Here is a 25,687-nt window from a genome sequence, read left to right as displayed (position 1 = left end):
AAACACTAATAAATCCCCTCTTCATCCCCATTCTGCAGGGCAGGCACATGGATAAAGGATGGGAGCCCAACTTAAAATGCATCAGAGCAGCTCAAATAAAGAGTCCAAGATTAGGTCTGTGGGTGAAAGGTGGAAATAACCAAAACTCAGGGTTTGTGATGACTTTAGTCACACTTTGAACCAATTAAAAGCTCCTGTGCACAGACTTTGGGGTGGCTCCAGCAGAGCTGCCACCCCCAGCCCCACCTGGCCTGCAGGTTCTCAATCTCAATGCTCTTCTCCCTCTCCATTTTGCTGAGCAGCTCCCTCTGCTTCTTGATCTCCTCCAGCAGGGTCTGGTCAGCCCTCAGCTCCTGCTCCTTCAGCTGCTCCTCCAGAGCGTTTGCCCTGCAGACAGGAGGATAAAGGGGGATGAAACTTCCCTTAGACCCCCTGGAGCAGGCTGACAGCTCAAGGGAGGGAGGGACCAGGCTTTTCCCAATCCCCTTCCCACCCCTCAGGTGAGCTGGGAGAAGCAGATGGTAAAACAGAACAAAATTCCAGGGAAAATACACCAATCACCATCTCAAACAGTTTCACTGTATCCCAGTGGGAGAAGCAGCACCTTTTCCATCAAAGGCTCCGCAGGTCAGATGCCTTAAGGAACACAAGAATGTTACTCAATTTCCAGCTTGGGAAAGAAGTTAATTTTTAATTATTTTTAAATGTCTTATATGCATTAGAATTATTTCCAAGTGCAGCCACACACATAGAGATTTCTTAATGGGAATCTCAGAGTCACTGAGGTTGGAAAAGACCTTTAAGAACATCTAATCCAAACATAAATCCCAGGGCTGTGGTTCCACCTGCAGCAGCCATGGCAGAAAAATCCTCCTTCAGCTGTTTCCAGCATGAAGTGGTCTCATTGCACAGAGAAAAGGCAACAGCCTCAATCCTTCTTTTCATTTTCTTGTGAACCCAACAAAAACTAAGGAATCTGCAGGTCACCCTTCCCTGTGTGTCAGCAGAGCTGCTGATCACAGAATCTCACAATGGTTTGGGCTGGGGGAACCTTAAAACTCATCTCATTCCACCCCCTGCCATGGGGCAGGGACACCTTCCACTGTCCCAGGCTGCTCCAAGCCCCATCCAGCCTGGCCTTGGGCACTGCCAGGGATCCAGGGGCAGCCACAGCTGCTCTGGGCACCCTGTGCCAGGGCCTGCCCACCCTCCCAGGGAACAATTCCTGCCCAATATCCCATCCAGCCCTGCCCTCTGGCAGTGGGAGCCATTCCCTGTGTCCTGTCCCTCCATCCCTTGTCCCCAGTCCCTCTCCAGCTCTCCTGGAGCCCCTTTATGCCCTGGAAGGGGCTCTGAGGTGTCCCTGGAGCCTTCTCCTCTCCAGGTGAGCACCCCCAGCTCTCCCAGCCTGGCTCCATGATCCCAAGCTGCTCCAAGCCCTGTCCAACCTGGCCATGAGCACTGCCAGGGATGGGGCTGGGATTTCTGCAATGCCTTTGCCCACAGAAGGCTTTTCCCAGCTGATCCCACTCCTCCCCAGCACTGAGCTCACCCAGGGTCAGCAACACTTCCAGGCCAAGGTGCTGAAGTGAAAACATTTCCCTTGCTCCCAAGTTCATCAGAAACCTTAGTTTGAGTGGCTCAGTTCCCTGACACCACTGTTACTTAACAGAATTACAGCCCTATAGATAAACTGTGCTGATTTATCTGCCCAGGGTAAAGATATGCTGGGAGAATCAAGCCTGGCAGATTAGCACACACAGGGATTAGATCATGTGGGATCCAAAGGGCTGCAGCATCCTGGCCAGGATCCAGCAGGAGGCAAACCTGAGAGCTCTAGAGACCACTTGGAAGGGGCAAATGGGGCAAGAAAAGATAGTAAATAAAAAAAAAAAAAAAATCAATATGAATGTATTTTAAAAAGCCAAGAGCCAGAGCTCCAGAGACCTTTTTGGGGGGAACACATGAAGCAGAAAAGGACATTCATTTAAAAAACAAATAAACAAAAAACAACAACAAACCATTCTGAGTGGGAAGGGGCCACAAGGATCATGGATTTCAACTCCCAGCCCTGCACAGACACCCCAACAATCCCACCCTGTGAATGAGCAGGGCTCAAACACTCCTGGAGCTCTGGCAGCCTTGGGGCTGTGCCCATTCCTTGGGCAGCCTGGGCAGTGCCAGCCCCTCTGGGGAAGAACCTTTCCTGAAATCCATCCTGGCACAGCTCCAGCAATGGTTTTCAAGTCACAGGTAAAAATCACCAAAAGCCAAGTCCTGCAGGTCCAGATAACTGAAGCACATGAAATACAGAATCTCCATGTCACTGTGTCCTGCCCTAGCTGGGATGGGATGTGTCCCTGCTGAGGGCTGTGGGCTGCACAGGGGGAGGGGCAGCTGCCAGGTGAGGCTTTACCTGTGCACCAGCTGCAGGTTCTCCTGCCGCAGGCGGCTGTGCTGTTCCCCGTTGGCAGCCGTGTCCTTCTCCAGCTCTGTCACCCTCTTCTCCAGGAACACCACCTGCCAGCAGGGACAGGGATCAGATCAGGACAGCCCCAAACACACAGCAGCACCCACAGCATCCCTGAACAAGGAGGGTTCCCACTGGAATTGGGCAGCTGTGCCTCCATTCAAAGCATCCCTTTAAACATCCTTTTCTACCCCGGTTTCCCAGGTTCTGATGGCTCCCATCAGTTTGGGGTTAAACACTTCACTCTTTCCTTTCTTCAACCCTTTCCTGATGATATCCTAAAGGGAGGCTAGAGGGAAAGATCCTGGTGGATCTCCAGAGCTCCATGTGCAGCCCTGAGGTGGCAGAACTCCCCACAGCCTGGAACAGGATGGAAACTCTGAATTTACAGATGGAGAGATCAGTGCCAGCTGGTAGGGAAGGACCTGTACCTGTACCTGTACCTGTACCTGTACCTGTACCTGTACCTGTACCTGTACCTGTAAAGGGTTTATTCCAGCTCTATTTGCATTTAATTCATTCAAATTCCACATAAAACAATCCTGGGGGAGAAGAAATGAGGAGCACATCTGGAAAAGCCAAACCCTGGCTCTGGGAGAAGGGCAGGAGACATGGGAGTATTAAAGAGGCCCTGCAGACACACAAGGCCTTTCCCAGCACTGCCTTTTCCATCTAAGGTTTCCCAAATCAAATGCCTTTAGGAACCCAACTGTTTTATTCAACTTCCAGCCTTGGAAAAATATTGATTTTTATTTACTTTTTAAAGGTCTTCCCTGCATTATAATTATTTCCAAGTGCAGCCACACACATACACATTTCTCTTTCACACACAGCTCCTTGAGACATTCATATTCTAGAGCTAAAAAAACATTTCTAAGGAGTTTCAGGATTTCAGTAGACATTTACACAATCTTAGCTTCTTTCCTATAGCTTCTTCTCCCTGTTTTTTAATTAGGGGTACTCAAACAAAATCTTTCCTGTGCTCCCATCTTATCCTACAACTCTTTTCTTGTAACACCCCAGGAAAACCCATAAGCACCAGCACAAAATCAGCTCTGACAGCATGAGAGTGTGTGAAGGAGAGGAAGTTTCTGTTTCACATTGGGTGGCTTGACTCAGAAAAGCAGAACCTGAGAACATCTTCTTGTGTGAAGGAGAAGTGAAAATGCTGCCTGTGAACAGTCCATTCCTCCTCCCAGCACTCTGGGGAAAGCCACTGCCCCAGAGAAGGATCCAGGGTCACCTCCTGACCCTGCAGAGCACCTGGGAGTGCTCTCCTCCTCCCTCCCCTCCATGGGAGGGTTTCCCATGCACCCAGAGAGGAGCTTCAGCCTGATCCTGGCAACACTGGAGCACTGCAAGGCACTGATCCTGAAGTGTGGATGATACAACTGGCCCTGAGAAGGGCCCCTGGGATCTCATACCCTGAGAAACTTTCCATGAGAAATGTTCCCCCCCAACTGAAACCCCTGTTACCATTTAGGATTTCTATTGGTCTTTAACTTTACTAGATGATTGGTCTTTTCTCACCTAGAATCTTGAAGTAATTAGAGAGTTCTCAACTTATAATTTTACTGGTTAGAATCCCAATCCCCCCCAAACCTATAAAAACCACTTGCTGTGCTGTGTACTGGATTTTGCTGGTAGAACCCTTTGAAGAAATAAAGCAGCCTCCAGAACCTCTACAGTGACTCCCAGGATCTCATTCCTGGCTAGCAGAGAAGCTGAATTCACCTGGGGGGCTCCTGGAGCTGTCTGAGCCCCATAGCAGCCTAAAGCTAGGATGGTGCTAGCCACACTGCAGGGTGACACAGACAGCACTGCTCCCACCTCACCTGTGATCCTTCCCTCCCACCATCTCAGAACTCAGGCCAAAGCAGCTCAAAGGCACTGGGCAGGCAGGGCAGGAGGGAAGGAGCCCCACCTTGTCAGTGATGTCCTCGTCGGTGCACTCCAGGCTGTCCCTGAGGGATTCCTCCATCACCCCCACGGCCAGAGAGCTGGTCTGGTGCAGCTGCCTGAAACAGAGACAAACCACCCCCACCCAGAGCAGCACTGGCATCAGCACCAGCACCATGGGGACACCAGGGGACCCCCCTGGCCCAGGGGTGGCTCAGCAGTGCTGCATGTCCCCTCAGCAGCGGCGCTCCCGGGAAAGCCTGGGAGCGCCAACAGGGCACGCTCCTGGGACTTCACACTGTGATCACTGCTCTTTGGAATGGCAGATAACAGCTCCCTCTTGCCACTTGCTTCCCTCAGCCCTGTCCCCAAGGCCATGGGTTAGCCAGCAAAGGCCAGAGTACTCCCAGTGCTGATAGGGCTGGGAAAAGGGGGGTGTCAGGGGAGGGAAGGGAGAAAACCCCCCAGAGCTGCTGCGAGCCCCCAGACCAGGGTGAGCTAATCATTAACCAGGCCTTGTGACAGTGTCCTGGCCTTGTGACAAGCTAAAGGACACCCTGGGAGGGGCTGCACCCTCAGCATGGCTGGGATCTGCTCTGGAAAGAGGCTGTGTGCCAGCCCAGGACCCCAGGCAGGATGAGAACACTCTGCTCTCCTGCTTTGAGCAGCGGATGGGTGACAAAACCACACAGCTCTCTTTAGAACTCAGTTTTCCCCAGGAATTTGTACCATTGGCTCTCAAATTCCTCCCACCACACAGTGTGTTCATGCCAGGACTCACTAAGCACAACTGGCATTTACCAAGAGACCACAGCCTGATTTTGCATCCTCACCCTTGGTTTATATTTAGATTCTAAAGTCTCAGGCACATTTGTCATTTAAATCGTGCCAAGCACAACAGGGCTTAAGCAGCTGAGATTTCTTGGCACAAGCAGAAGCTGGATAACAGAAATGAGGAAAGAGCACTTACCAAAATAAAATCAATTTTCTAAAAGCAAATGTTTTGGGATTATTCACTAATTACAGTATCTGCAATAAAGGACTTGCTTTGGGCTGAGCTTAAGGATCTGGCTCGGCAAAACTCTGTTATCTCCCTCCTTATCACAAACCAAACCCAACTGCTCCTCAATTAACTAATATTTACCCAAGCCCACACATCCCTGCCTCAAAAAAGCAAAGGCCCTGGAGAGCTCAATCCCCCATAAGACAGGGTATCTCCATTCCCAAAAATTTAACTCAAATCCTCACAAAATTATCTGTGCCAGGCATGGGACAAAAACGAGTTCTAAAACAGGAAACCTGGGGACAGGCTGCTCCCCTCAGCCCTCCTTCCTGCCAGTGTTTTTAACAAAGCTGTAGAAAGTAAGATGAGTGGAAGTAGGAAATGTAATATCAAGGATCTGCTTCCTTTCCAGGAGGGAGAATTGTGCCAGAGGAGATTGCTGAGTGTATGAAAAAATGGAGAAGGGAAAGGTGTGAGAGCACAGTGGGAGGAAGAGGTGCAGGGAAGCTGCTTGGGTCAGCACAGGGAGCAGAGCGAGTGTCAGGAACAGGAACATTCCCAAACTGAGCTGCCTGGTCCTCCACAGTGTCCCTGTCCTGCTGGGAAACCAGCAGGGAGAAATCCAACAAACAGAGAGGGAAATCTCCCTCCTGAGCGTGGCAGAGGCAGAACTGTGCAGGTAAGAGACAGTTTATCCTTAAAATCACTATGGCATGGGAACAGGAGAGATGTGGGAGCTGGGAGAGGAAAGGTGACATTGAAGGGGGAGAGAAGGACCCTCTGCTCCAGAGATCCACAGCAAACTGCCAGATATAACCAATATATCCAATCCCTGTGCAGTCAGGGACCACAATGCCCACATGGAAAAGGTGACAGACATCACACAAAATGTTTGTGCAGGACAGGAGCAGCACAGCATTAAACCAGGGCTAAACCAGAGTTAAACCATTCAAGCAGTTACCTGCAGCCCACCCAGGTGCCCCAGAGCTCCTGACTGAGCAGGGGGAGCTGCTCCCCAAAGCCAAGTGCTGAGGGTGACTTGGAGTGAAGTAAAACAGGACCAAGAGCTGTCTAAGGCAGCTGGGATTTTTGGGGTGCTGGAGAATCCCTCCAGGTGGGGTTACTGACTGGTCTGGTCTGTAGAATTCTGCAGACATGGTGATACTGGGAGGGGACATCCCAGAGGGGTATGTCCTTCTAGAGACTCCTTCCCTCCTCCATGTCACCCCTCCTTGGGCACTGGCAGGACAGAGTGTGGGGAAAGCCCCCCATTTTTTCCTGGAAGGAATCAGATTGCCAGCAGCCCCCAGCCGTGGGCACAAGTGAGAAACCCCAATTCCAGAAAAAAGATACCAGAATTAAACCCACTTTTCCCCAGCACTAGGGAATATATCCTGAAATACAACTCTCCAAGCTTATTCTGAGTTTCCTTCTGCAGAGCAAACAACTCACACAGATCAAGCAAACAACAACAGGAGCATGAGCTTACCTTGCCACCTTCTTGCTGGAGAGTCTTTTATTTGGGCTGCAAAATGAAGAAAAAACAGGAAAGAGTTAGAAAAGCTGACAGTGGAGATCCAGGGAAACAGGAAACTGCAGGGACTCTGGGGCACATCCTCTGCTGTGGCAGGGAGTGCCCTTGGCATGCACCCCCAAACCCCTGAAAGGGCAGGAGAGGGGCACTCCCACGGTTAACAGCAAGGAATAACAAAGCACATGGAATAGGCTGGAGGAGAGCTCCTGCCCCCTGCCAGCTTGGCTCTCCTGCTGGGCCCTGCCTGAAAACTGATCCCCCAGGAAAGAGCTAAGAATAGCAGGGAGGCTGGGGGGGATCCAGCCCGGTGCTGAGGGCAGACTGAGACACATGTCCCCACCCCACAGCACCCCAGGGCTCCCCCAGAGCCCCCAGGGACTGGGGACCATGGCACAGCCATCCTTCCCACAGCCGGGATCCCACTGCATCAATCCATGCATCCCACAGCCACAATCCCACTGCATCAATCCATCCATCCCACTGCATCAATCCATCCATCCCACAGCCACAATCCCATTGCATCAATCCATCCATCCCACTGCATCAATCCATCCATCCCACAGCCACAATCCCACTGCATCAATCCATCCATCCCACTGCATCAATCCATCCATCCCACAGCCACAATCCCATTGCATCAATCCATCCATCCCACAGCCACAATCCCACTGCATCAATCCATCCATCCCACTGCATCAATCCATCCATCCCACAGCCACAATCCCATTGCATCAATCCATCCATCCCACTGCATCAATCCATGCATCCCACAGCCACAATCCCATTGCATCAATCCATCCATCCCACAGCCACAATCCCACTGCATCAATCCATCCATCCCACAGCCACAATCCCACTGCATCAATCCATCCATCCCACTGCACCAATCCATCCATCCCACTGCATCAATCCATCCATCCCACTGCACCAATCCATCCATCCCACTGCACCAATCCATCCATCCCACTGCACCAATCCATCCATCCCACTGCACCAATCCATCCATCCCACAGCCATGATCCCACTGCATCAATCCATCCATCCCACTGCACCAATCCATCCATCCCACTGCATCAATCCATCCATCCCACAGCCACAATCCCACTGCATCAATCCATCCATCCCACTGCACCAATCCATCCATCCCACTGCATCAATCCATCCATCCCACTGCATCAATCCATCCATCCCACTGCACCAATCCATCCATCCCATTGCATCAATCCATCCATCCCACTGCACCAATCCATCCATCCCACAGCCACAATCCCACTGCATCAATCCATCCATCCCACTGCATCAATCCATCCATCCCACTGCACCAATCCATCCATCCCATTGCATCAATCCATCCATCCCACAGCCATGATCCCACTGCATCAATCCATCCATCCCACTGCATCAATCCATCCATCCCACAGCCACAATCCCACTGCATCAATCCATCCATCCCACTGCATCAATCCATCCATCCCACTGCACCAATCCATCCATCCCACTGCATCAATCCATGCATCCCACAGCCATGATCCCACTGCATCAATCCATCCATCCCACTGCATCAATCCATCCTTCGGCCCTTCCACAGCCAGGATCCCACTGCATCAATCCATCCATCCCACTGCATCAATCCATCCATCCCACAGCCATGATCCCACTGCATCAATCCATCCATCCCACTGCATCAGTCCATCCTTCCCACAGCCAGGATCCCACTGCATCAATCCATCCATCCCACAGCCATGATCCCATTTCATCAATCCATCCTTCCCACTGCATCAATCCATTCTTCCCACTGCATCAATCCATCCTTCTGCCCTTCCACAGCCACAATCCCACAGTTGGGCTCTGGATCACCAGGGGCTCAGAGGCTTTGGGAGCTGCTGGTGGTGTCCCTGTGTGGATTTTGAGCACAGCACTGTTGCAGTGGCTGGGGAGGGGGACGAGCTCTCTCTCGTTTTCATGGAAAACTAACAGAGATCACTCCTTGGATCCATGTCTGAGCCAGCTGCCAACATACCACAGGGGTCAGGGATCAGTGTCACCACAGGACTGCAGCCAAGGGCTGTGACACCCTGTCCCACCTGCAGGGGACAGGCTGCAGGCTCTCCCTGCTGAGAAAATCCAGCCTTTTCCAGAACCAGCTCCTTGCTGAGATGCTCCTCCAGTCTTCTGGTCGTGGCTGGTGCTGGGGAAGTGGCCAGGGCTTGCACCTCATCTTGTACCTCATCTTCCACCCATGCTGGTGTCACCAGATGCCACCAGGCCACCCCAAATCCTCACTCAGTGATGGCAGCAGGAACAGCTCCAATCCAAGAAGCAGCAACTGCATTCCCTGGTGCTTAGCTCAGTTTTAGGGGAAAAAAACCAAATCAAATCATCTGGAAGTCCACTCCTGCCTGGAGCTGCAACATGAGTTCTTCAAAGGAGGGATTAAAAATAGCTGAGGACAATTTGCTTTGTAAAGCAACCCCCAAACCTGCCTGGGGGTGTTGTCAGGGTGACCAGCCCTCGGGTCAAAGTGCATCCTCAAATCCCACATTTCCAGGGAGCACAAGAGCTGCTGCTGGCTGGGCTTCAAGGCTGCTCAGCACCCAAGGGGAGGAGGTCAGACCCTGCTGTTTGCCAGGAATTGTAAGGAAAGGCTCCAGCACTGGGGGGAAAAATATTTTCCTTTGGAAAAATCTCCTGAGGAAGCAATGGCACCTGTGGTGTCCAAAGGCTGGGACACCAGCAAGGGCACTGGAACAAAACAGAGGCACAAAACACTTCATCCCAAGCTCCTGGAGGATTCTTCCCTGCTTTCCCATGCTGTGGGTTTGGGAAGCAGCACCCCAATGCTGGGAGCAAGCTCCCCAGTTTATTCCAAGGATAAAACACCATCTATGTGCCTGCAGCTTTATGAGTGAGGCTGTTCTGGGGTGCTTTGGGCTTCACCCCAGCTGCCAGAATCCCCTGCAGGAGGTGTCTTCAGGCTAGTCCAGGTTTTGGTGCAGTTCCCTGCTCTGAGGGCCTCACAGTGGTGCTGCAGGGAGGAGCAGAGGTGCTGCATGTCCCAAATGCTGCACAGGACACCTCCCACCCACACCACACCAAGAGAGGGCACTGCCCCTGCCACACAGGCCCTTGGAACACATCCCCACTAAATCTGTACTTGGGAAAGCCTGAACACAGATGGAGGAATTGCATCTACTCACAAAGGGCAAGTCAAAGCCTGTGGAATTCCCACCCTGGCCACAGGACAGAGAAGCTCCAAAGAAAATCCATCCCATCACAGGAGGCTCTGAGGTGTTAGTTCAGCTTTGCAGGTAGATGTGGTGGAGAAAAACTGAAATGAAGTGGGGCTTCCAGAGAAAACTAGTGTTCTCCTTAATACCTGCATAACCTGAGACCCATCACTGACTCTCAAGGCCTCCAACAGCAAAGACAACTATTTAACCAAGAAAAATATAGGGAGAGACTTTCTTTTCATTAAAACAATTAAATTCAAGCTCCTATTTGCTTTCCAGTTGTCCTCCCATAGATCAGGAGAACTCCCAGATCCCACTGTCCCTGCAAAGGACAGAGACCAAGAACATGACCAAAAAGCAGGTCTGAAAAGCCACAACAGCCATGAGAAGAAAGATTTATCACCAATGCCACCATCCTTCCACCCAGAGGGCTGCAACCAGCTCTGAAAGAACCAATCAACAGGCAGAAATCCTTCCCCACTGGTCAGACAACACATCCAGCTGCTGCCTGGGAAGCCTCCAAAGTGCCATCCAAAATCTCCTGACCTTCCTGGGGTCTGTCACATCTCCCCAGCCCATGGTGACACCACGGTGGGCAGGCTGTGGGTAAAGCTGGGTGAGACAACATTTTACTGCTCCTGTGGAGCAGACTGATGCCTTCAGGCTGTCCCTTCCATTCCAGAGCATTCCCAGTCTTACCCTGGTGACAGAAATACTGACCATGGCTCCCATGGAACCCACCATGCACAGGCATGCAAAGGGCAGGGAACACTCTCCTTGTCTGGCTGCTGGATCCCACAAACCTGGGGCTTTTCAGCTTTCTGTGCTTCCTGGCACTGACCCCCTGGAGAACACTGCTTTTGCCCTGAGACCTTGGAGAAGGCTGCTAAATTTGAGTGATGGAGTAAAAATGATGGGTAGTGTAGTGTAGTGAAATAGAAGTGTGTGCTTTCACATAGTAAAGGGTTTTAAATTTGAGGTTTTTATAACATAACAATATATATATATATAATATAGTAATGCAATATAGTAATAGACTATAGTAATAGAATATAGTAATAGGCATGGGACAAGATGGAGGATTTTGGATTGTGTCTCTTTTGTTGTTCATCTTCCTTCATGGGTTTCAGGTTGTAGTTGCTGGTTGGTCAGTCAGTGTCACACTGAGGGTCATGGGAAGTTAGTTATTGGGTTAAAAGGATAAATAATATAGGTGTTAATTCCCTATTGGATTCTTTAGCTTTAAGAGACCTTGTAGCAGCTGGATCCATCTCCATTTTGCTCACTTCTGGCAGGTAGCTGGAAGTGCTGCTGAACTTTCTGTACTTTTGATAAGATTTAATAACCAACCAAGCCCGAACACGAGAAAATCCATTTCCTTCATGTATTTGTTAATCCTGGCTCTGGGTGAAGGCAGAAGAGACTGAGACAAACCCCTAATGAAGTGGTGCAAAATCCCAGTGCTGTTACACAGTGCCTGCATTAAAGGCACCTCCAGCACTTGAAGCACCTGCAGAAACTCAGCCCCTTTCCCCACCCGCTCTCCCCAGCGCGGAGCCAGGGAAAAGCTGTGCCAGACAAGGAGAGCCTTCCCAGGCACAACACCATCCCCAGGCTGCCATGGCCATGCACACGGTTACCTATTCATCTCTAGATCATTCAGGCGAGCAGAAAGATCCTCGAGGCGGTTGATTTGTTTGTGGCACTGGCTACAGTAAAACTCAAAAGTTTCATCTGCGAGAATGCTGTGCAGTTTCGCAGCCAGCGGATTGGTGCTAGAGAGATCACAAGGGTCATGTCAGCAGCACACCAGGCACAGGGAGCAGCTGCAGCCGTGGCTTCCACAAGCTCAGGGTCCTTCAAGGTAGGGGGGATTTTTGGTGGGAGGTATGAAATTTGAATTAGAAAGTCAAGGCAGGTTGGGTCGCTTCCCACCATCATTTTCAAAGTCAAATTAAAGCAAATATGGAGTTGGTTATAGTAATATATGGATAATTTCTGATTTTGAATGGTTTATAACAATACATAGGTAATTGATAATTTGTAATTGCTCAATAGAATGTATATAGTTGATAATTAGCAACACTTCCATCATTCTCCTCTCAAAGACTCCCAGCAGTTGAGTTTGGCCCATATTTCCAATCTCAATCCCTAAGAGCCCAGGGCAGCTGAGGTAAGTGCTTCTCACAAACCTACAGCACTGCAAAGTTCATTTTCCAACAGAATTTTCCAGGCAATCTGTCTCAGGAGGCTCCTGGTTTGCCTCAGTAAGAGCAGAATGAACTTGCACGCTGCAGAACTGGGTGCTGTGAGCCAGGGCTTAATCTAAGGTGGGTTTAGGTTGGATTTTAGGAAAATTTCTTCCCCCAGAGGGTGCTGGCACTGCCCAGGCACCCCAGGAAATGGACACAGCCTTGAGGCTGCCAGAGCTCCAGGAGTGTTTGGACACCAGGGATGCTCAGAGTGGGATTGTTGGGGTGTCTGTGCAGGGCCAGGAGTTGGACTGGATGATCCTGGTGGATTTATTCCCACTCAGGATACTGTGAGATTCTATGGTCCTTTGGTCAGTTTTCCAATGGGATGCTTTAAAAGCAGAGCATCTGTGCTGCTGCAGTCCTGCCTTGGTAATGCACAGAGTCAGACTTTCACTGCAAACAGCTTTTAAGCCAAGATTAAATGCTCAGGTACAGTTTAACCCCTCTCTCCTGCAAAGCAAAACCCAGAAGAGCCAAGCAGCAGTGTTGAGCTCCTGCAGGGAATGCCATTTGGGAAGGGGCATGGGGGTCTGTGGGACTTTCACAGCTTAGGAAGCTGGGAGACACTTCCTCATGATTTGGGCAGGGCAGAGGGGATTCTGAGCAACAAATGGTTTGTGTTAATTTGGGAACAGATTCCACAAATCCTGCCTGTAGGAAAATATGCTTCTGGAAGCCACGGATGTGAATCAAAGAAAGGTTAAATAGTGAAAAACACAAGCAGTTCAGTAAGAGAGACAGGTAAAGGTGTGAGCAAACACAAGCAAGATACACCCAGAGGCACTGGAGGGGCAGTGAATCCCTGGACACAGAAACACACCAGCAGCTCCTGGCCTGGGGCATGTGCAGAGCTGGGACACCCCAGGGTCCCCTGGCTCAGCCCCTGCCCCAGGGTCACCCCTGGAGTCTGTGCTGTCTGTACAGTATTTCCCAGCCTCCTCAGACAGCCTGGACACCAGCAAATGCCAAATTATCATCCTTTTCCATTCCTGGAAAAAAAAAATTCAATAGAAAACCATTTCCCCTAACATTCAGGGCAGGTGGGGCCCCAAATAACCTTTTTCCAGCAGCAGACAGGTGGGTGGCTCAGGGTTTGTGCAAGGAAGAGGTGACAGCAGCTGTGTGGCACCTGGGGGAAGAGATTTGCCTTTTCTGGGTGCTCTTGGGAGCATTCCCTTCCCAGGTGGGAACCCAAATTTAACCAGCATTAATCAAAATGAGAAGTGAAGTGTGGAGGAGAAGCCCCAGGCCAGCCTGGCAGCTCCTGGGCTGGGTGCAGATCCTCCTGGCCTGTGGCTGCCCTGGCCCCCTGCCCGTGCAGTGGGTGAGAGCTCAGCCCTGGGGTGTCCCCACCCACTCCTGGATCCTGATGGGTCCCTTCCAGCTCAGCAGATTCTGACAGAGCCTTCCTGTGCCTCCCTGCATCTCCTGCACCAATGTTTGTCTTCCACAGGTCCTTGGTGCTTCCTGCTGGCTGGGATGGGCACAGGAGCTTTTCCCTTATTTCCCACCAAGAGCTGCAAAGAGGCTTTTCCTACTGGAGGGATATGCAAGGGAAGACTCAAGAGGAGGGATCACAAACAAACATACAAGGACTAGGCAGGGAAGCACTGAACTCCACGGTGCTCCCTGAAGGCTCTTGGGGTTTGTGTTCATCTTCTAGAGTTGTGGCAGGAGAATTTCTAGAAATTGTTCCCATTTAGAGACTCCTGTAGCATGGAAAGGGTCTGTGGTGATGGGGATCTTTACAAATGATGCTGTTCTTTGTATTCAAAATACAGCCAAAAAAGCCATTCAGCCTGAACCAGGGACAGCCTGTGGTCCCTTCCTGTGTGTTTAAACACCTTGGGGCTGCTCAGGAATGGAATGATTTGGGTTGGAAGGCACATCAGAGTTCATCCAGTGCCACTCCTGCCATGGCAGGGACACCTTCCACCATCCCAGGCTGCTCCCAGCCCCATCCATTCTGGCCTTGGGCACTTCCAGGGATCCAGGGGCAGCCACAGCTGCTCTGGGCACCCTGTGCCAGGGCCTGCCCACCCTCCCAGGGAACAATTCCTGCCCAATATCCCATCCATCCCTGCCCTCTGGCAGTGGGAAGCCATTCCCTGTGTCCTGTCCCTTCCTAACCAAGGTCAGAAAAGCTGCACAGGCTCAGGGAATCTTTAGGGAAGGACTTCACACACAGCAAACATCCAGGGGGAGGCTAGACCTGAGAGGCATGAGGAAATCCTCCAGCTCCAAGAGTCCCACATTCCTGACTCCAGAGGTTTTGCAGGGTTTATCTCCAGCCTGCCTCCCCAGCAAGCCCCAGCAGAGAGTCTCCAGCACAAACCACCACAACCTGTGTGGCCACGTGCCCAGAGAGCCCCTCCCAGCAGAGGGAAGATGGGATAGGTGTGGATCAGGTCCAGAGACAGAGCAGGAGGGATGGTGCCCTGGCAGAGCAACACTGGAACACTGGGAGTGTGGGCAAACTGGGAGCTCTGGCCTGATGTTAAAGAAAAACTTTAAGTGATTGAAAAGCTCCTTTAGCTGGGTATTTTCTTGCCAGGGGCCTTCTGGATGAGGCTGCCAGCTCATCCTCAAGGAAAACTGAATAGCAAGGCTGGTTTTTAATCAGAGTTCTTCCTATGCCACAGCAGCACAGCCAGCCCTACACTCCTGCACAGAGCAAGCCAAGGACAGGCATGGATCAGAGACTGTGCCTTTCCCACTGCAGGATATCCCAGGAAAAGGTTGGGAATTCTTTACAGCAGCTCTCCTATTTGCAATTAACACCTCCAACATTGCTGCTGCACCAGCCAAAAAGAAATGAGCCCTGACCTGCTCTTCCCTGCCAGCCCTGGGCAACCAGATTTGTTCAAACTCTGTGAAGGGGTTTGGGAAGCTGGGAGAAAACAGGAAGACAGGGAAAAAAAAAAAAAAAAAAAAGTTTTGAGAAGTTTAAATGGCTGCAGAAAGACACAAATGTGTCATTCCAAAGAGAATGAAGTGTGTTTTTGTCTTTAGCATGGATGTGTGGCTGGCAGGGATCACACTTTCAATGGAGGAACACATTCCCAGCATTACCTGTCATCCCAGACTTTGTGGATTGCAGCACTGGATGATATTCCAGTTTTTATCTGTTTTATTTAGAAAGTAAGTATTGATGGGGTTTATACCACCATACCAGCTCCTTAGCTCACCCTGCTCAGACTGGAAAATGGATTTTTTCCTGGTTTCAGACCCCTAAAGCAAGGAAGAAATGCTACAGCCTGCTTCCTGCTCTACACATCCTAGAGAAGGAATGCTGCTGCAACTGTGCAAATCCAAGCAAACATTGCATCAAAACCCAAAATAATAAAAGAGAAAGAAAATATAAGAGTCATCCTGCAGGATTAGGGGTAAAGCTGCAGGTGATTTTCTCTCCTGGCAGGTTCATCCCTAACAGGAGTAGGAATGTAATGCTGGAAATGCAGACAGCTCTTCCACCTTCTGCAGGGTGTCAGCAGGGAAAGGAAAGGGGAGGAATTCCTCTTCCACTTCCAAGCCCATTATCCCAGAGCTTGCCAGACCCCGTGTGGCAAACCCCAAGGCAGAGAAGCATCCCCAGGGCTGGGCATTACCTGGGAGAGAGGAAGGAGGAGCTGCCAAAGCTGTTCTCCCCATTACACAGAGGGTCTGGGAACAGGTCGGCCTCGTGCCCCTCCCCGTAGTCCTCGAAGTGCTCCTCCCCGCTGATGACAGTGACAATGGAGGGGCTGAGCTCAGAGCCCAGGGCCAGCTCGTGGGGGTGGGACCTGTGGGACAGACAGGCACAGTTAGAGGGGGGCATCCTGGACATCCTTGCAGGACTGTTGGGTTTGTGTGGACAGCACTCAGCAGGGGAGTTGCTGCTGGGAGCTTCCCCCATGTCCAGCAGAGCCCATCCTTGGTGGCTCCAAGATGGACTCGCTGCTGGCTGAGGTTGGGATCACCAGGAATGGGAACAGATTTGAGAGGGAAAACACAAAAAAAAGTGATGGGGCAACTGAAATGAGTGCAGACAACAGTGGGGTGAGAACACTGGAGAGGAACAGCTCTGCAGGGCAGGGCAGGAGAGAGGAGAGAGCTGCTCTGGGCACTGGAGCTGAGACTGCCCTGAGAATCCTGGCACAACCCTGAGCTTCTGTGGGGACACCCATGGGGTGGCAGCTGAGTCCCTGCAGCCCATGGAGGTGCAGAGATGAAGCTGCAGCCCCTGGAAGAGCCCAGGCCTGGAGCAGGGGGGGCCTGAGAGGGGCTGTGAGCTCCTGGGAAGCTGTGCTGGGACAGGGTCCTGGCAGGGACCTGTGGAGCCATGAGAGAGGAGCCCATGCTGGGACAGGATCCTGGTGGGATTTGTGAGCTTGTGGGATCACAAACCACACAAACTGTGCCTGAAGGAGTGACCCCATGGAAGTGACACACAGGGCAGCAGTTCTTGGAGAATCATTGCCCATGGGATGGACTCAGGTTGGAGAGGCTCATGGAGAGCTGTTTCCTGTGCAAGGGATCCCACAGTGGGGCAGGGGAAGGACTCTGACTCCTCTCCCTGAGCAGTGGCTGGAACATGGGGATGAACTGACCACAACCCCCACTCCCATCTCCCTGTGCCACTGGGGAAAGGAGGGGGAACTGGGAAGAAGGGATGATGGGGGGTGAAGGTGTTTTTAAGGTCTGATTTCACTTCTCATTACCCTGCTCTGATTTTGTCAGTGATAAATTCAATTAATATCCCAAATTTGAGTCTGTTTTGCCCATGATGGCATTTGATGAGTGATTTCTCCCTGTCTTTATCTCAACTCATGAGATAGTTTGTAATATTCTCTTTTCCTGTCCAGCTGTGGAGGGCAGGGATGAAGCAGCTTTGGTTCCTTGGTGTCCAGCCCACCTCACCCCACCAGGTGATGTGTGTCATTCTGGCAGAGCAGGACAAGACAGAAACAGCCCAGGCACCACTGGAAATATTATGCTGATTTTTTTACCCCAAGAAACCAAGTTTTTTCATTGGCAGCTGCAACACAGGATTTGGGGGCACTCAGACTTGCAGGACAGTGGCTGGGGGTGGTGAGAATAAAATACCAATTTCTGTAAGTGGTATGGCAGAGAAAGAGCTGGGCATGTCCCAGCCACATCCTCAATGCTGTGAGCTCCATGGCAGCCCGTGCCAGGCTCACACTTGCTTGTTGCTGCCTAATCCTCTCAAGGGCCTGGGCTTTAACCCCATAACCCTGGGGGATTGCTGCTGGGGAGGGGTGGGTTCAGGCAGCTGGGACAGACCCCCAGCAAGACAAAGGAGCCCTTCCCCTGCTCCTGCTGGGAAAATGCTGTGTGTGACAATCCTGCAGTGGGGAATGCTGCTCCATCCTGAAGGCTGCAGTGTGTTAAGGCTCAGTGTAAAGCCTGAACACACCCAGCACAACCCCTGGGATGTCCCTTGCTCCTGAGGGGACACAGCTCAGCACAGTCACTGTCCCTGGAAAAATCTTTCCATTGCATGGAGCCACAGAATGAAGTGGTTTGGGCTGAAAGGACCTTAAAGCTCATCTCATTCCACCCCTGCCATGGGCAGGGACATCTTCCACTGTCCCAGGCTGCTCCAAGCCCCATCCAACCTGGCCTTGGGCACTGTCAGGGATTCAGGGGCAGCCACAGCTGCTCTGGGCACCCTGTGCCAGGGCCTGCCCACCCAGCCAAGCCCCCTTTCCTGCACAGGACTATGGAAGATTTCAAATTAAGCTGGAGAAAAGGCAGGAGGGATTTGCAACAACTGGGCTGTGAAAGGGCCATGAGCCACAGGTCTGTGTTTTGGGGGGTTTAACAACACTCTGCTCTGCAGAATTCTACACTAAAAACAATAATAATAATAACATTGTCTTATTACAGAAATTGGCTAGGCCCTTATCTCCATGCACTTACTTGGAGAGGGAAATGGGGTATGAGCAGATTGCTGGACTAAACCAGAAAGAAAAAAAGATTACAGATAAGCCATTTATGACAAAAACCTGCTCCATCTGAAGGATTTTCCCTTATCCTACTAATAAAAGCATGTCAGCCCTCCAGATCTCTATTTAACCACAAATAAATCCAGCCCAGCTTGTGGACATCTGCACATCCCCCTCGTGCCCTTGAGAAGCACCAATATTCCACAATGGGATCCATCCCTGTGGTGAGTCAGACCCTCACCAAAAGCAGTGGAAATCTCTCCAGGAATAGAAGCCAGGGGGTGGAATTGTTAATTCAGAAGCAAAACTCAAGCCCAGAACTCTAAATTTGGGGCTGTGGTTTGATAAGCACTGTACAGAAGCAGATCTGATCAGGTATCTGGAAACCCTCAACCTGGTGCTTCAGGCAGTAAATTTTATTTCCTATTCCCATCTTGAGGCTCAGGGTCAAGAGTCCAACTAATCTTTACTACACACAGCCTGAACAATCTTTAAGCTCAAACCATGTCAGGTATGCTGAGCTCTGACAGCTCCTGAGAAGTGATGCTGAAGCTCTGATTCAGCCCAGCAGCTGCCCTGGCTGTCCCTGGGCACCAGAGGTGTCCTCCTGTGTGGGTCTGATGGTACCAAAATCAGTCCTCAGCACTCCCAGAGGTTCCCATTTTAAACCTTTCAAAACTGTAAATCAAATTAAGTTTTTGGCTCCCTGGAATTTGCTCACATTTAACAATCTGGGAATAGGCCCCACTGTGCTTGGACAGAGCACCCAAAGGACATCCAACCTTCCTGAGCCCACACCTGGGGCAGCAGGGAATCCCAGAATAGTTTGGGTTGGAAGGAAGCCTTAAAGCTCATCCCATCCCACCCCTGCCATGGCAGGGACACCTCCCACTGTCCCAGGCTACTCCAGCCCCATCCAGCCTGGCCTTGGGCACTGCCAGGGATCCAGGGGCAGCCACAGCTGCTCTGGGCACCCTGTGCCAGGGCCTGCCCACCCTCCCAGGGAACAATTCCTGCCCAATATCCCATCCATCCCTGCCCTCTGCAGTGGGAGCCATTCCCTGTGTCCTGTCCCTCCATCCCTTGTCCCCAGTTCCTCTCCAGCTCTCCTGGAGCCCCTTTATGCCCTGGAAGGGTCTCTGAGGTGTCCCTGGAGCCTTCTCTTCTCCAGATGAGCACCCCCAGCTCTCCCAGGGCAGAGGGGCTCCAGCCCTTGGAGCATCCCCATGGCTTCTCTGGACTCTTTCCAACAAACCATCCCTCCTGTCCTGCTGCCCCATGCTATGCAAGCAGCAGGAGCCATGTGCCCTCAGAAGCCCCATGTCCCAGTGCAGGGTCTGTACCTACAGGCAGGTGAATCTGAAGCAGGCTGCTCTCCCCAGCGGCACGCAGGCTGCCATGACCCCTGCAGGGACCCTGTGCTGCTGACAGCAGCTCACAGCTGATTATCTCCCAATTTAACTGGCACTGAGCTGGGTGTGCTGCCCAGCTGGATAATCCCATTTCTGCTCTAATCCACTGCACCCTTTCAGCCCCAGGGGCAGAGCTGCTCACTGCCTCTCCCAGGCCCCCAGATGGGATTTTGGGGTGGGAGGGAAGCACTCCAGCACCAGCAGCCTTGTGTTTTGGGACAAAACTCATCCTGTGTGTTCCAGACCTTAAGCAAAGATGATTCCAGAGGTTTTGGTGCAGATTGATGTTTTTGGGGCAGTAACCTGGCACTGGAACAGATTTTCCAGGGAAGCTGTGGCTGCCCCACTCCTGGATGTGTCCAGGATGGGTTTGGGGAAACCTGGTCTAGTGGAAGGTGCCCCGGCCCACAGCAGAGAGTGGAATGAGATGAGCTTTAAAATCCCTTCCAGCCCAAACCACTCTGTGATTCTGATCCTAAAGGAGGTCTTCCCTGCCTTCCAGCATCCCAGTTTCACCCCAAACCCCACTTTTCCTCCAAAAATGGGGTGGGCCCAGGAGCAGTTTTGCTAGCAGCGGTTCAGACCCGGGGAAGGAGATCTTGGCTCACATTTCTCTGCTCCAGGCAGAGGTTTCAAACCAGTTATTACAGGAGGTGGTTGCACATCAAAGGGCACATGCATGTTTTCAGGGAAAACAAAAATAGAACGAGTTCCCCTCCTGACTGGAAAATTATATGTTGTGTTTCTGGCTTAAGTGATAGATTAAAAACTGCAAGTCTTTCAGGTGTTTGGATCACCTGAGAAGTTATTTTAGAGGTTCAAGATGCTAATGAGGGTACAGAAGATCTCCCAAGGCAAGCAACGATTACCTCAAAGAGATTGCCAGGCCAGGCTCCAAAGCAGCCTACACAAACCAGCCTAATTATTCTCATTATTCCCCCAGAAGAGCTATTTTGGTTGTTACAAACACAAAGAACAACCCAAGTTCCAGCAAGACAAACTCTGCCTGCTGGATGTGACCCCCTGAGGCTGTGTCTCACTGCCTGCCCTGCATGGGGGGTTTGCTGCTGGCTGCTCCCACTCACCCATGCTCTGGCTCCTCGATGGGATCTGTGAATTCCGAGTGCACGGTGGAGTCGATGGCGCTGTCGGTCTCCACCTCGTCGTGCATCTCGTGCTGGACCAGGGTGCTGGTGTCCTCATCTGTGAAGGTCTCACACTCACTGTAGGTGCTCTCTGAGCCCATGTAGGCACTGTCAGTCACCTCATTTGCCTGGTTAAAAAAAAATAAAATCACAAGAAGCAAAACAGTAAGATGAGCTGTGTGGATTCGTGGCAGAGAGGGTCAAAACATGGATGAAGAAGGGAATTTTGGCTGTGCTGCATTTCTGAGCACAGGAATCACCCCAGGCTCAGGTACTGCTCCACCTCAGCCTTTGCAGGGCTTGAGAAGCAGATCACAAAAATAGGGAGTAAATAAGAATTGGAGGGAGGATTTTTTGTGAGCCAGGATGGATTTGGCCAGGGCAGGAGGAACTACCCACCACTGACTCAGCACTTTCCACCACTGCTGCTTTCTCCCACCCCTTTCCAAGAGGACATGTTATTAATCTGAATTGCCTGCAAAAACCACCACTCAAAACTCCCAATTAGCACTTGGAGCACCTTTTTTTCTGCCCTGTCTGGTAAAACCTTCCATCCCTCAACAGCAAATAAACTGCTTCTAAATCTTCATCACAGCTTTGGATTTGCAGGGACTCAAATCTCCACACTTCAGCTGGAGCAGGATCTCAAATCCATCACTGAGCAGGCTCTGGGAAAGCAGCAGGGTTTAGGTTTTAAGAGACTGATATGAGCAAGAGCTGTGTTTTCCTCCCAGTTCTGCACCCCCAGGCAGGTGTTCAGCTTCAATCCTGCCTGTTTGCTCCACACACAGGCAGGGGCATCAATTCCTTCAGATCCTGATGTCTGGAGAACCATGGCAGCAGCAGCAGAACCCCCCCAAACCCCCCAAAACCCAAAGCTCTTGTTACCCCTCAGTGCCAGCCCCTTCCCTAAGATCTGGGGATTTCCCCAGCAAGGCTTAGAGTAAATCAAGGAGTTTTGGGATCTGCCAGTGCTGTGCTGAGCTCCAGCTGATCCCTGGTTGGGCAGAGGGTGGGGGGCCCTCCTGTCCAGCCTCCAGCTGCTCATGGAAAGCCATCTGCTCCCCCTGAAGTCCTCCTGGTGGGATCTCATGTGATCAGCTGCCCCTCCAGCACAGAGAAACAGCAGCACTGTGAATGCAGGCATGACTGAAGCTAAACCCTTTTCCTCTGCACACAGAACAGCTTTCAGGGCTTTTTCCAAGGATTTTGGAGAAAATGATGTTTCCCAAAGCACTGTATTCATAAAATCATGGAGTGGTTTGGGTTGGAAGGGACTTTAAAACCCATCTCATTCCACTCCCTGTCTGTTCCACTATCCTAGGCTGCTCCAAGCCCCATCCAGCCCAGCCTTGGACACTTCCAGGGAATAGAAAACCTTGAAGGGATGGAGAGAGAGCTGATAGCAGCAATTCCCACTCCACATGGGAGCAGCCAAGTGACTCAGTCCAGCCTGGCTTTGCTCTCCCAGCCCCTGTGCCCACCACACTCAGCAGGATGGACACAGCCAGGAGCTCCTCTTGGAAGCCTGGCTCAGCTTCCACCTGGCTTGGGGACACCAGCACCTCCAGGACACCACCCTGAAGTTAAACACAGCATAAACCTGCACAGAGCTGGAGTCTGGGGCTGTTCCAGTCAACCCCAGCAGGGCACAGCCTGTGCCAGTCTTGCAGAGAGAAACAAAAGCCTCTGAATAAAGCCCCCACCCACTCAAAAAAGCAGAAATCCACCAAAACCACTTACACATCTAAAGCTGGGACTTCCTTAAGAGCTTTAATGGATTTATGCTGCACTTTCTAGAAACACCATTAATGCTCCAGCAGGAGGGACAAGGGGAAGCAGAGGCTTGACCTGCCTTGGCTTGGTCACAGACAGGAAGAGCCCAAGAGGTGACAGCAGCCACATTCCCCTCCCTTCTCCCTGTTTGAAAAAGATTTCTTGCCAAACTGGAAATAATTTTGCTTGCACAGTACAAAATAAAGGCTGCTTTTTGAATACCAACCCTCTCCCCCTTCTCACTGGAAAAGCTTAAATTTAAGCACAGGTCAAAGTATTATAATGAGCAAATTGAAATATAATAAGCACAGAGCAAAGACAACCATTAAAAGAAGCCAAAAAACCTCCAAACACTCCCAATTCACAAGTAATTTGATTTAAAACCCTGCTGTGGTTACTGCTGACCCTCTCAACATGAAGCAAGCCAGGAGCTGAACAGTGCCTTAGTCACATATTGGAACAAGAGCACCTTTAATGTCCCTTCCAACCCAAACCATTCTATGATTCTATGAGTTCTCCATCAAATTGTTCCAAAACACCTTATTGATGGGAATACATGAATGGACAGGCTGGATTTGGGAGCAACTCTTTTGGAATAGGAGCACATCAACCACTGTCCTTCAGCTACACCAAAGATATGCATCAATTTATTATTTAAAAATTGTATTTTTTTTTCTGATACCAGCCTAGATGAGGTTTCAAAAGCAAAAGAGCCCTATTAAAATTAAACCTGAGTGGACAATGATTTAAGAAGCAGCTGAAACTGTAAACAAAATCCTCCTGAGCACGAGCGTGGAGAACTTTGCTGCACATTTCACCACAGAATCAGTAACTAAACCTCAAGAAGAGATGCCAGGAGGAGATAGGCAAACCAAGGGGGTTCAGGTATTGCCAAATGCCTGTCAGAGCTAGACCTCTGTCCCTGGGCAAGTGTGTGGGTACAGAAAGTTCTTATTTATGGCCTCATGAGCAGCTGGTTTGTGCACTGACCCTTCAAACCCCCCTGCCACAGCTCTCCTTCAGCCAGCCCTGCCTTCCTGTGAGCAGAGAGTGAACATTTTTTTCCAGCTTAAAAAAGAGCCAAATACAAAATATACAACATGTTAAAAACATCCATGGGCTCAGGACAGCCAGGTTGGGCTACAGCCACCCCAGGAACATCTGTGCCACATTCAGAGCAGGGCTGGTGTCACCATTATCAGTGCATTTTATGTTTTTATGGAATAAAACACACCCTGAGGTGCTTCAGGCAAACCTCAGACATTCAAACTGGGACACACAGAATTCCAAGCTGGAACAGGATCAGGGTTTGATGGAGGTTCCCAGTCCCAAATCCAGCTCCTCCAGCAGGGATTTCCCCAGAGCCACACCTGCAAAAACCACCATTCAAAACTCCCAATTTTGACAGGACATGGGGCCACCTGGAGGCATCTCTGCCTGCTCAGGTAAACTCCAGGGATTGGAGAGCCAAGGTGAGCACTCCTGCTTGTAAAAGGAAATCAATGGTGCAATCAGCACTGGGATGATGTAATGTGCCCTGATGGGACAGGTGAGGTGGGGAGGTGCTTCAGGAACCTTCTCCAGCAGCAGCTCATCCATTCAGGCATCTGATGACATATGGGAGGAAAGATTACTTAATGAGATGTTTGAAAGTGCTATAAACCATATGGATTTAAAAAAAGCTGCTGCAGTGTGAGGAGAAGGGCTCTTGGGAATCACCTGCAAGGTCCAGGCAGGGACAGGCTCAGCTTTGATCTGCCAGGGACAGAAGCTTCAGCTCTGCCAAGGCGTTGCCTTGGAAAGGAGGGCAAAGTCTGGCTCCAGGGAGGTTCCTTCCAGGCAGGGCTGTCCCTGGAGCTGTCCTGGCATCCCTAAGCCCTGCTGTCCTTGAACACAAACACTGGGAAGGTTAGGAGGGGAGGTGAGTGACAAGGAAAAGGAAAAACAACTCTGCTTTCCCAGCAGTGTGAGCCTGTTTCTGGAGAATCCAGCCCTGACTGGGCACAGGATGGAGAGGAGATGGATCAGCTACACAAATCCCCCTCCAAAGGACACCCTGTGTCCCAGACAGCAGTGACAGTGCCAGGCTGGGAGCCAGGGAGAAGGGACACAGTTGTGTTTCAAGTCCCACATTAATGCAGCTGACCCCAAAGCCCTGGAACACCCCAGGGCAGCTCAGCCTCTGGAATGCCACTTTGGGGACTGCCAGCTCTGCTCCCAATGCTGCCTCTTCACACACAGCTGGGCAATGCCAGCTGTCAGGGAAGCCTGTGCTCAGCCCTGGGTGAAGGCAACTTGCACAACTCAGCCCCTGGAGTTTGGGTTGTTACCATCACCCCCTCAAGGCTGGGCAAGAGAAACGTGCTGCACCTCTTGGGGCAAATTAAAAACACTCACCCAGCCCAAAAAACAAACCCAAAACCAACTCACAAAACACCACACCAGGCACACTGTTCCCAGCACCCCAAAAACCAGCAGGCACTGTCCCTGCTGATTCAACTCCCCCAGGGAGACCCAGGCAGAGAAGTGTGAAGTTACACCACAGCCCATGGAATCACAGAATCATGGAATGGTTTGGGTTAGAAGGGACATTAAAGTTCCACTCAGTTCCACCCCTCTGCCATGGCAGGGACACCTTCCACTGTCCCAGGCTGCTCCAGCCCCATCCAGCCTGGCCTTGGGCACTGCCAGGGATCCAGGGGCAGCCACAGCTGCTCTGGGCACCCTGTGCCAGGGCCTGCCCACCCTCCCAGGGAACAATTCCTTCCCAATATCCCATCTAAACCTCTCCTCTTTTAATCTAAACCATTCCCACGTAAAAACCCAGGTGGATCTGCCTGTGTAAAAGTTCAGGTGGATTCCCAATCTGTCCCTTGCTGGCACCTCTAGAATCCAACCCCTCATTTCGTGACAACAACCCACCTGTGGAGACATCCTGTCCAGAGGCAGATCCAGCTCTGGGAGCTGCTCCTGTGAGGCAGGAGGGAAGCAAAGTCCAGGGGAGGCTTAAAGAGA

General features: G+C 51.2%; 1 protein-coding gene across 1 annotated transcript in view; it reads right to left on the bottom strand.

Moving 5' to 3' along the window:
* RAB11FIP3 (RAB11 family interacting protein 3) overlaps positions 1-25,687 on the bottom strand; it is a 70,176-nt gene that overhangs the window by 6,985 nt on the left and 37,504 nt on the right. Inside the window, exons 4-10 of the mRNA XM_079321067.1 lie at positions 20,837-21,024; positions 16,000-16,173; positions 11,777-11,911; positions 6,862-6,897; positions 4,395-4,488; positions 2,417-2,520; positions 247-387 (exon numbers count right to left, since the gene is read on the bottom strand). Coding sequence (XP_079177193.1) covers positions 247-387; positions 2,417-2,520; positions 4,395-4,488; positions 6,862-6,897; positions 11,777-11,911; positions 16,000-16,173; positions 20,837-21,024 — 872 coding nt within the window. The remainder of the gene's footprint in view (positions 1-246; positions 388-2,416; positions 2,521-4,394; positions 4,489-6,861; positions 6,898-11,776; positions 11,912-15,999; positions 16,174-20,836; positions 21,025-25,687) is intronic.

This window comes from Erithacus rubecula (genome assembly GCF_903797595.1).
Source record: "Erithacus rubecula genome assembly, chromosome: 17".
Lineage (NCBI taxonomy): Eukaryota > Metazoa > Chordata > Aves > Passeriformes > Muscicapidae > Erithacus > Erithacus rubecula.
Note: the sequence above shows the minus strand (reverse complement) of the source record. Positions and strands in the feature narration are given on the sequence as shown.